The sequence below is a fragment of the Sinocyclocheilus grahami genome, unplaced genomic scaffold, assembly GCF_001515645.1.
Source record: "Sinocyclocheilus grahami isolate Dianchi unplaced genomic scaffold, SAMN03320097.WGS_v1.1 scaffold1777.1, whole genome shotgun sequence".
NCBI lineage: Eukaryota > Metazoa > Chordata > Actinopteri > Cypriniformes > Cyprinidae > Sinocyclocheilus > Sinocyclocheilus grahami.
The window spans coordinates 63,600-74,482 of record NW_015506956.1 but is presented as its reverse complement, the minus strand read 5'-3'; the positions used below and the strand labels follow the sequence as shown (position 1 = coordinate 74,482).

At 38.6% G+C, this 10,883-nt stretch overlaps 1 protein-coding gene across 1 annotated transcript in view; it reads right to left on the bottom strand.

Annotated features, from left to right (window-relative positions):
* Positions 1-6,503, bottom strand: part of LOC107572583 (interferon regulatory factor 4-like) — a 14,026-nt gene extending 7,523 nt beyond the window's left edge. Inside the window, exons 1-6 of the mRNA XM_016259006.1 lie at positions 6,273-6,503; positions 5,684-5,870; positions 5,260-5,345; positions 5,044-5,149; positions 4,838-4,945; positions 2,116-2,448 (exon numbers count right to left, since the gene is read on the bottom strand). Coding sequence (XP_016114492.1) covers positions 2,116-2,448; positions 4,838-4,945; positions 5,044-5,149; positions 5,260-5,345; positions 5,684-5,870; positions 6,273-6,446 — 994 coding nt within the window. The 5' untranslated portion in view covers positions 6,447-6,503. The remainder of the gene's footprint in view (positions 1-2,115; positions 2,449-4,837; positions 4,946-5,043; positions 5,150-5,259; positions 5,346-5,683; positions 5,871-6,272) is intronic.
* Between the last annotated feature and the right edge of the window lie 4,380 nt (positions 6,504-10,883).

Below are 10,883 nucleotides of genomic sequence, written 5' to 3'. Positions count from 1 at the left end.
AAGCTCAAACGTGCCACGTAACACACAAGAATGAACCTCATTGGTTCTTACGGAAGCTCAAACGTGGTGCGTAACATGAAAATGAACCTCATTGGTTCTTACAGAAGCTCAAACGTGCCGCGTAACACACAAGAATGAACCTCATTGGTTCTTACGGGAGTTCAAACGTGGTGCATAACGAAAATAACCTGATTGGTTCTTACGGAAGCTCAAACGTGGTGCGTAACATGAAAATGAACCTCATTGGTTCTTAAGAAAGCTCAAACATGGTGCGTAACAGGAGAATAAACCTCATTGGTTCTTACGGAAGCTCAAATGTGGTGCGTAACATGAAAATGAACCTCATTGGTTCTTACGGAAGCTCAAACGTGGTGTGTAACAGGAGAATGAACCACATTGGTTCTTACAGAAGCTCAAACGTGGTGCGTAACAAGAGAACAAACCTCATTGGTTCTTAACGAAGCTCAAACGTGGTGTGTAACAGGAGAATGAACCTCATTGGTTGTTACGGAAACTCAAACGTGTTGCGTAACACACAAAAACAAACCTCATTGGTTTTTACGGAAGCTCAAACGTGGTGCGTAACACACAAAAACAAACCTCATTGGTTTTTACGGAAGCTCAAACGTGTTGCGTAACACACAAAAACAAACCTCATTGGTTTTTACGGGAAGTTCAGATGTGGTGTGTAACACAAGAAAAAACCCCTCATTGGTTCTTACGGAAGCTCAGATGTGGTGTGTAACTGTGTAACAGGAGAATGAACCTCATTGGTTGTTACGGAAACTCAAACGTGGTGCGTAACACACAAAAACAAACCTCATTGGTTTTTACGGAAGCTCAAACGTGTTGCGTAACACACAAAAACAAACCTCATTGGTTTTTACGAAAGCTCAAACGTGGTGCGTAACAAGATGAAAATGAACCTCATTGGTTCTTACGGAAGCTCAGATGTGGTGTGTAACACAAGAAAAAACCTCATTGGTTATTACGGAAGCTAAAATGTGCCGCGTAACACAGGAGAATGAACCTCATTGGTTCTTACAGAAGCTCAAACATGGTGCGTAACACGAGAATAATCCTCATTGGTTCCCACACGTCAAGCAAGCATGCTTTTGCTTCCCTTTGCTATAGCGGGTGTGTGCGTTGATAAATGTTTACATGTGAATAAAGTTTAACGATCTCTTTATTAACTTTTTGAAGCGTCAAAGTGGTAATCAGGGTTGCCAGGTCTGCAAAACAAAATCAGCCTAACTGCTATTCAAAACTAGCCCAATCATATTTTTTCTGTGATTTCCCGCTCCATCGGGGGACCCCTCCATGGAAATAGCATTCCGGTGGGTAGCTGTTGGGACAGGAGATTGCTTTAACCTGCAGACTAAAAAACAACCCATGGCAACAGTGTAAATTGTTGTATAGCCCAATTATTCTGTAAAACTATGGACTTGGCAACACTGGTGGTAGTTATGTAGACCAGTGGTTCTCAAATGTGTCCTGGAGGAACCCTGCACATTTTGTATGTCTCCCTTATCTAACACACCTGATTCAACTCATCAGCTCGTTAGTAGAGACTGCAAGACATGAATTGGTGTGTCTGATAAGGGACATACAAAATGTGCAGGGCTAGGGGACCCCCCGGTGTGGATCTTTTGGGCAAGTGTGAATACAGCAATCGGACTCGGGTGCGGGCCAAACAACTGTACCGAGACCCAGCTGAAGAGGTGGTCTCGGTCCGGTTCCAAATTAACTCTGGTATAGTTGAATGGATGAACCAATGAATGGATGTCCTTAGCACATGTGTGGTTTTGTTTACAATTTCTGGTTCACTTGCAAATAGGGCAGTGTGAAAGTAAATCACACCAAACAAAAAAAAAATCAACATTGTATTTGGTCCAGACCAAAGCAAGTGAACTAGCGGACTTTCCTGGTGTAAATACAGGTGTCTGCTGCTGATGATATCTTCATTTGTGTTCCCGAAGATGAACGAAAGTCTTACGGGTTAGCAACAACACGTGGGTGAGTAATTAATGACAAAAATAAAATTTTGGGGTAAACTATCCCTTTAAATACTAAATCTATTAAAATGTGGTTTAGTAGTTGTTGAGCCATTCTAACCTGTCAGGAAGAGCTGTGTGTCCAGTAGTTTGCTGGTCTGCTCTCGCTCTAGTTTACAGAGTTTGACGCTCAGGTTAGTGTGCGGCCCGTCGCAGTAGACCCTGCACTGACAGAAGCGCCGGGCGTACAGGCCGTCGGGCGTCATCCAGAGCAAGACGCCCCCCTCCAGTGCTCCTCTCTCAGCCTGAGGGAGAGGAACCAGCTCCGAGCCACTCGGCCCGCTGTAGGTCCAGTTGTCATCCTGTGGAGCCAGTCGACAGCCCTCGGCGCTCGTGACGGTGACGTCTGCGACTGGAGTCTCACCGCTGAACACAGTCACCTGCAGACGGGCGTCTGGAAGAGTCAGAGACGCAGGTGAGTTTCCAAGCTGTTGCTAGGTGGTTTATAAGATGTTCTAAGTGGTTACTGGGTCATTTTTGGGTAGTTGCTGGACTGTTGCTACTATGCAGTTGCTAAGATGTTTCTAATTGGTTACTGGAGCATTTATAGGTTGTTGCTAGGCAGTTGCCAAGATGTTTCTATGTGGTTACTGGGGTATTTGTAGGTTGTTGCTTGGCTGTTGCTAGGCAGTTGCCAAGATGTTTCTATGTGGTTACTGGGGTATTTGTAGGTTGTTGCTTGGCTGTTGCTAGGCAGTTGCCAAGATGTTTCTATGTGGTTACTGGGGTATTTGTGTGTAGTTGCTAGACTGTCGCTAGGCAGTTGCTAAGATGTTCTAATTGGTAACTGGAGCATTTGTAGGTTGTTGCTAGGCTGTAGCTAGGCTGTAGCTGAGATGTTCTAATTGGTAACTGAAGCATTTGTAGGTTGTTGCTAGGCAGTTGCTAAGATGTTTCTATGTGGTTACTGGGGTATTTGTAGGAAGTTGCTAGAATGTCGCTAGGCAGTTGCTAAGATGTTCTAAGTGGTTACTGGGGCATTTGTAGGTAGTTGCTAGGATGTTGCAAGGTGGTTTATACGATGTTTTAAATGGTTACTGGAGCATTTGTAGGTTGTTGCTAGGCTATTGCTAGGCTATAGCTAAGATGTTCTAACTGGTTACTGGGACATTTGTAGGTAGTTGCTAGACTGTTGCTAGGCAGTTGCTAAGATGTTCTAATTGGTTACTGGGACTTTTGTAGGTAGCTGCTAGACTGTTGCTAGGTAGTTGCTAAGATGTTCTAATTGGTTACTGGAGCATTTGTAGGTTGTTGCTAGGCTGTAGCTAAGATGTTCTAATTGGTTACCATGACATTTGTAGGTAGTTGCTAGACTGTCGCTAGGCAGTTGCTAAGATGTTCTAAGTGGTTACTGGGGCATTTGTAGGTTGTTGCTAGGATGTTGCTAGGCTGTTTATAAGATGTTCTAAGTGGTTACTGGAGCATTTGTAGGTTCTTTCTAGGCTGTAGCTAGGATGCCCTAAGTGTTTACTGGGACATTTGTAGGTGGTTGCTAAGCTGTTGCTAGGTAGTTGCTAAGATGTTCTACAGATTTAGGGGGCAATTACTTTTTCACGTAGGGCCAGCCAGGTTTGGACAGCTTTTTTCCCTTAATAAATTAAATCATAATTTCAAAACTGCAGTTTATATTTACTCAGGTTATCTTTGTGTTATATTAAAATGTGTTTGATGATCTGAATCTTTAAGTGTGACAAATATGCAAATAATTTAAAAAACAGGAAGGGGGCAAAAACTTTTTCACACCACTGTAGTTACTGGTGCCTTTATAGGTAGTTGCCAGGAAGTTGCTTGGCAGTTTATAAGATGTTCTAAGTGGTTGTTGGGGCATTTTAAGTGGTTACTAGGCTGTTGCTAGGCAGTTACTGTGATGTTCTGAGTGGTTACATGGCATTTGTAGGTTGTTGCTAGGTGGTTTATAAGATGTTCTAAGTAGTTTCTGGGGCATTTGTAGGCAGTTGTTTACTGTTATATGTGTTCTGAGTAGTTACTGGTTACTGGGCATTTGTAGGTTGTTGCCAGGCTAATGCTAGGCAGTTGCTATGTTTCCTCTTAAGTGGTTACTGGGGCATTTGTTGGTTGTTGCTAGGCAGTTGCTAAGATGTTCTAGGTTGTTTCTGGGGCAATTGTAGGTTGTTGCTAGACTGTTGCTAGTCAGTTGCTATGTTTCCTCTAAGTGGTTACTAGGGCATTTGTTGGTTGTTGCTAGGCAGCTGCTAAGATGTTCTAAGTAGTTTCTGGGGCATTTGTAGGTGGTTGCTAGGCGGTTGATAACATGTTCTAAGTGGTTACTGGAGCATCTGTAGGTTGTTGCTAGGCAGTTGCTATGATGCTCTAAGTAGTTACTGGGGCATTTGTAGGTAGTTGCTAGTCTGTTGCCATGTGTTTGCTAAGGGCCGTTCACACAGAATGTGTTTTTCCATTCTAATGCGCTACTTTTCCATTTTTTTTTCTATGTAAACATGCGTTAGACAGACGTTTATGTCCACTGTGTCTTATGTGACACGTGTTTTGTGTCTTTTGCAGCATCTCACACGTGAGCGCCACGTTTTTAACTTTCGTACACAGTGCCACTCATCAATGTCAATTCCAAAACAGTGGACCAAACGAAGAAGTTTGTAACTGAGGCATTGTTAGATGGATGTTTGTTCTAAAGTGTTCACTAGGTTGCTGCAAGGCAGTTGCTAAGGTGCTTTGAGTGGTTGCCGGCTGTTGATTGTTGTGTGCTAAAAATGTTCTAAGTGGTTGCTAGGGTGTTTCTAAGGAGTTTATTATTGTGTGTGTACCTGACAGTGCCATGGCCTCGGCTGATCTCATGCTGGCGTCCAGAGTGAACGGAAAGGGAGGCGAGTCAAACGTGTTACAGTTGTAGAAAGAGCCACTTATCTGGTAACCTACACCCCCACACACACACACACACACACACACACACTTTACTGCAAATGACTCAATATCTTTTTTTAATGACTACAGAGAGAGGGAGGGTAAATACCGGCGTTCCAGCGGGAGTTCTGGCTGAAGTGGCCGTCAGACAGTGAGTTCTGCTCACACAGGAAGTCCCTCCAGCTCCTGTCAGCAGCAGACAGGAAGTTACACACCTGTACAGAGAGACAGACACAGGAACAGATCACTACCTTACCGGTTTTATTTTCATGGCCAGATATTAATTATAGTAGAGTCTAGTAGTGTGCAATAAGGTTAGAGTTACCTGACCCTCCACAGGTTCATATGAAGGATAAAACGGGTAGTTATGGTGACCCGAGCTTGTGGAAACTTTCTCATATGATTTTGCTGCTGAAATGAAGGGGAAATTAATTGCTATTTAAATGTGTATTCATTTATTTATTTATAAATATATATTTATAAATTAAATAGAATGAATAAATAGTTTTTTAAATGTTAATCTTAATATATATATATATATATATATACACACATATATATATTATTTATATACATATATATAAATTTCTATATAGTTATAAATTACATAAAACATTTTTTTTTAAATAATTCATTTTAATTTATTTAGTAATGTAAATGTGTATATACATACAATATATTTGCATTGTCATATTGAATTAATTTCATATGTAAATGTAATATATTTATAAATATGAGTGTGTGTTTACCTCTTTTGGTTCCGTCAGGAATAACGCGGTAAACTTTAAACGGTTCAGACACGTCTAGCTGACTTCGGCCCACGAGCTCCTCGAAGTCGCTGCTCTTGTTCAAGGCGCACCTGAGCCGGGTTTTCCAGGTGGGAGGATCCGGTTTATCTATTCCCTCGCGATACTTGCCCTTAAACAGAGCCCAGGCCTGATTCAATAAACCAGACGTCATTAATAAACCATTAGCATAAATTATGCTGAACAGATCTCATTTGCATAAACATATGAATGAACAGCAGGTGTTTATATGCTTAAAAATGCCTTAATTCCAATGCATTATATAATGCATTAAAAACAACTAGCATTTATTGTAAGCAAATAAATAAATAAATGCACAAACACACTTTTCAATCAAAACATTTAACATAAATGCATACCGTTTGAATTGATAAAACACTTGATCTAATGAAGTATGACTAATTTAAATTTAATTTAAATAAAGCGAAATGTGCTTCATGTTTTATTTTTTGCATGCAAATGCAATTTATAATTGCTGTTTATTTATATTGATGATTAATTTTTAAATGTACCTATATCATAACATGCACACCTTGAAGAGCGCGGCGTCCTCGTCTCTGTTGTAGTCCTGCTTCCCTGCGTGTTTCCACGGGATGTGGAAGACGGTCCGCTCTCGATCCTCCCAAACTAAGCCGGGATATTTCCCAGTGTCCACCTGCTCGATCAGCCACTGACGTAACTTCCCGTTCCCGGAGCTTCCCGACATCCTTGCTTTGACAAAACTTCAGTATACAGTGCAATAATGCAAGCAGCAGGAGCTGTGATGGTGATGGTGTCTTCAGCAGAGGCTGCTGAGAATTTGGTTTTGATAACTCATGTTGTTCAGTTTTCACATGTGATTTTTCATAATTATTTGCCTTTTTATGGGTGGAGCAACAGATGTGGAGCTCAAAGTCATGAAAGTTCACACTCACTCTCTCACACACACACACACTGTCACATTATTAAGATTGATGTGGTTTGGAATTGGTCAAATGTGCTTGGAAAAAAAATATCATCAGAATATCAGCGTGCCTAATAATTATGCACGATAGATGGATGGATAGATAGATGAAAAGTGTTTCTACACCAATTTTTTTTCAATGCTCTCCAAATTTTTACATGATTAAATGTCAAATAACATTAATTCCCCCTTTTATGTAGCTTTATGTCACTGTCGAGACTCATTTTAACAGTTATTATCTCTATGTTCTAATCTAATGAAATGCATGTTTCTGTGAAGACCATTGAGAGATTTTATTAATATCACAGATGATTATTGCTCAGACTTGACCTGAGAGCATGACAGCAGCAGTTTAAAGCCACAAATTCCCCTCCGTGTTAAATGACGGAGCAGTTTTGGTGGCTGTGTGCACCTGTGAGTGTTACTGCTCATTATGTTATGACTGGACGGGAACACGAGTCCTCTGGGACTGCAATTACTCAGCAACACACACACACTCACACGCACTCTCACACACACTCACACACACAAACACACGCACACACTTATGCTTGACACTTCTGTTGTCTGCAAATTATTTTTCATAGATTATAACATTTATACACTGTAAAAATGATTTATTCACACACACGCACACACACACTCACACACACTCACACACACACACTCACATTCACACTCACACACTCTCACACACACACACTCACACACACACTCACACACACACACACACACACACACGCAATAACAACTCTTTCATCTTCTCCAGCAAAATGGTTAAATTCGTTTTTTTTTTAATTGTACAGGGTTTGACACAAATAAACGTCTTTTCCGACCGTTATTATGTGATATGAATTATGTATTAAGAAACTTTCTTCAACATCAGAAATTCATATACTGTATATACAAGAACATCATAATCAGTTTTTTAATAAATATTTGTATTATAGATACATTATTTTAAATTGTGGACATTATTCATTTATTTATTTTAATGTATTTATATTTTATTTTCATTCATTTGTAATTTAATTTAGTTTTTATTCTATTTATTTTAATTTAATTTTGTTTTTATTATATTTTATATTTTTATGTATTTTTAATTTATTTATATAACAAATATAATATAAATGTAATCCGTTAACAGCTTATTTTTATATATATTTTAAACTATGGATAATTCTTTTTATTTTATATTTTCCATTTTTTTTTCATGCACGCACACGAGAACGGCTTTGTTTCGATTGACGTTATGACACTATATGAAACTGGCATGGTTGCTCAAAATGTATATTTTTGAACATGTTTTATTAATTTCACATCTTAAGCCCTGCAGGAAAGTTTGTCATTTACCAGCGACCTTTGTGCAAGACTTAAATTAGACTGAAAACATACAAAATATTGGTTTCCGTTAAATAAGGATAAATTCATCCCTTTTACACCTTTTAATGATGCACGCACACGAGAACGGCTTTGTTTCGATTGACGTTATGACACTATATGAAACTGGCATGGTTGCTCAAAATATATATTTTGAACATGTTTTATTCTTTTCACATCTTAAGCCCTGCAGGAAAGTTTGTCATTTACCAGCGACCTTTGTGCAAGACTTAAATTAGACTGAAAACATACAAAATATTGGTTTCCGTTAAATAAGGATAAATTCATCCCTTTTACACCTTTTAATGTTTTTTTAATTGTATACATTTTATTTATATATAAATAATATAGTAATTAATTTTTTTTATATGTGTTTACGTAAGCATTTTCTCTAAAAACATGGCAGATTTGCAGAAGCAGGATGATACATTTATTAATAATTTACATAACAAATTAAATTCACGGTCATTTTTTACAGTGAATCTCATGTTTATGATATTTCCGGTGTTTAAATGCAATAGTCAAAAAATACACATGCACCATTTGTGATTCATTTTGACATTTCTTTGTCATTTTCCATATGTTCCAATTCCTTCAGAACGTCGTAAAAACGTCCTTTCTTCCTTTTCTACGTCTTTCATTTGGACTTTCTCACACACACACGCACATCTGTGCAAAACTGCTGTTGGAAAGTTACAAAACATGAGACAGAAATTCAATGTCTTGTGAGACTTCTCGCACTTTCTTTTCCTCGTCTGAAAACAGGGAACGTTCGATTTCACTTGTGCGATCTAGTGAAACATGCGCCGCTTTCTTCAAGAATCCCCTGATAAAGAGTTTCACAGCGTTTGTTTTCAGAAAGCGTGAATGTTTTCTCAGAAGATGACTGCAGTCATTTCTGACTGATCTTGAACAGGAGGAGGACAATCCAGAGAAGAACAAGGCTCTGTGACCTTCAGGTCTGTAGAAATGCTTAGGTTCCTCCTTCAATATACATCTGTGGGGGTTTTTCACCTGTTTAAAAATAGTGCATTTAATCACTTATTAAATGCACACAGATTAAAAGGAGGAGAAAGACAAGATCTTGAAAACCTCTCAAAAATAAAGTACTGTTTTTCTAAGAGATGCTATAGAAGAACCATTTTTGGTTCTCCGAAGAACCTTTCAGTGAACAGTCTTTAGGAGAACCATTTTTTGTTAGTACACTATTAAAAAAGGTTCTTTGTTGGCATTGATGGTTCCATGGAACCTTTCCATTGGGCAAAATTCTTGATAGTCAAAGATGGATTTTTAAAAAGAAAGAAAACCATGGTTCTAAAAATTGTTTATTGAAAGGTTCTTTGGGGAACCAAAAATGCTTCTTCTATGGCATCGCTGCGAAAACTCCAATTTGGAACCTTTATAATTTAAGAGTGTGAGAAAAACATTCCGAAGAAACTTTTTCCACTTTAAAGAACCTTTTATGGAATGTAAAGACTATATGGACGTTAAAGGTTCCCCATGGAACCATTAAACACTAAAGGTTCTTTATTGGAATTGTTGGTTCCATAAAGAACCTATAACATCCATGGAACATTTCCGTTCTACAAAATGTTCTTTATAATGGAAAAACATTCTTTAGATTATTAAAATGTTCTCCACACAAAGAAAAAAAAAAGGTTCTTCTAAGAACTGATCACTGAAAGGTTCTTGGGGAACCAAAATGGTTCTTCTATGGCTCTCCTTCGAGACCTTTATTTTTAAGTATGTAGCTTTATTTTCATAGCAGAGCCATAGAAGAACCTTTTTTTTAATCCTCAAAGAACCTTTCAATGAACAGTTCTTAGAAGAACATTCTGAAGAACCCTTTAAAAGAACTTTTTTTGGAATATAAAGATTCTATGGATGTTAAGAGTTCTTGATGGAACCATCACTGCCAATAAAGAACCTTTAAGAGTGTTTTCTGGTTGCATGAAAAACTCGAGAATCTCAAGAAAGTTCTCAAGATTACAAAAAGAGCTTCTTGGTTCTTCTATAGCATCTCAATGAAAAACACTACTTTATATCCAGAAGATTTTCATAATTTTCTTGTCTCCATCCTAATATTCCTCTTCCCTCTAAATAAGTTGGTGTACTTATCAAGTGATTAAATGCACAATTTTCAAACCAATAATTTTTTTTTTTTCTATTGCATCACTGTGAAAACCCATTTGGAACCTGTATTTTTAAGTGAAGATCACCTATGTACATTTCCTAATTTCTGCATGTCCATCATTGCTTATGTGATTCATGTGAGCATATACATAAAACAGTCATACAGGTGCTAATGGGCATTTTGGGACCTAATTCGACCCCTGTAGGCCTGCAGCATTGATTTAAGTGCACAAACAGCAGTGTGCACTTGACCAGGAGAACTCTAAGCAGTGCACCATCAGACCTGCTGCAAACCAAGCAATTAAAATGTCAACAGGTCTAAATTCTGCTAAATTCAACCCTTTTGCCCGGCAACAGAGCCCTTTGCCCCCATCTGTCCTCAAATCCAGCAACAGCTGCTGCCATATTCTTTCACACATGCCAAAAAAAAACACTCACAGGCTTTTCTCATTTGAACTGAAAGAAAAACCGGAAAACCAAAAGTTGCTAAAAGAGTTCAACACCTTGTCCCAAAAGCAAGAAACAGTAAATGTCCTAATCAAATATGCTGTGTTAGAGGAAGCCAGAAGCTCTGTACCTCGGACAGATGTTCTCAGGCCTGAGGTTGGGGTTTGGCCTTCAATTGGGCCTTTAGAGACAGATTAAACAGAATAAAAGCAAATCAGAAGTCATATAATGAATGCAAGG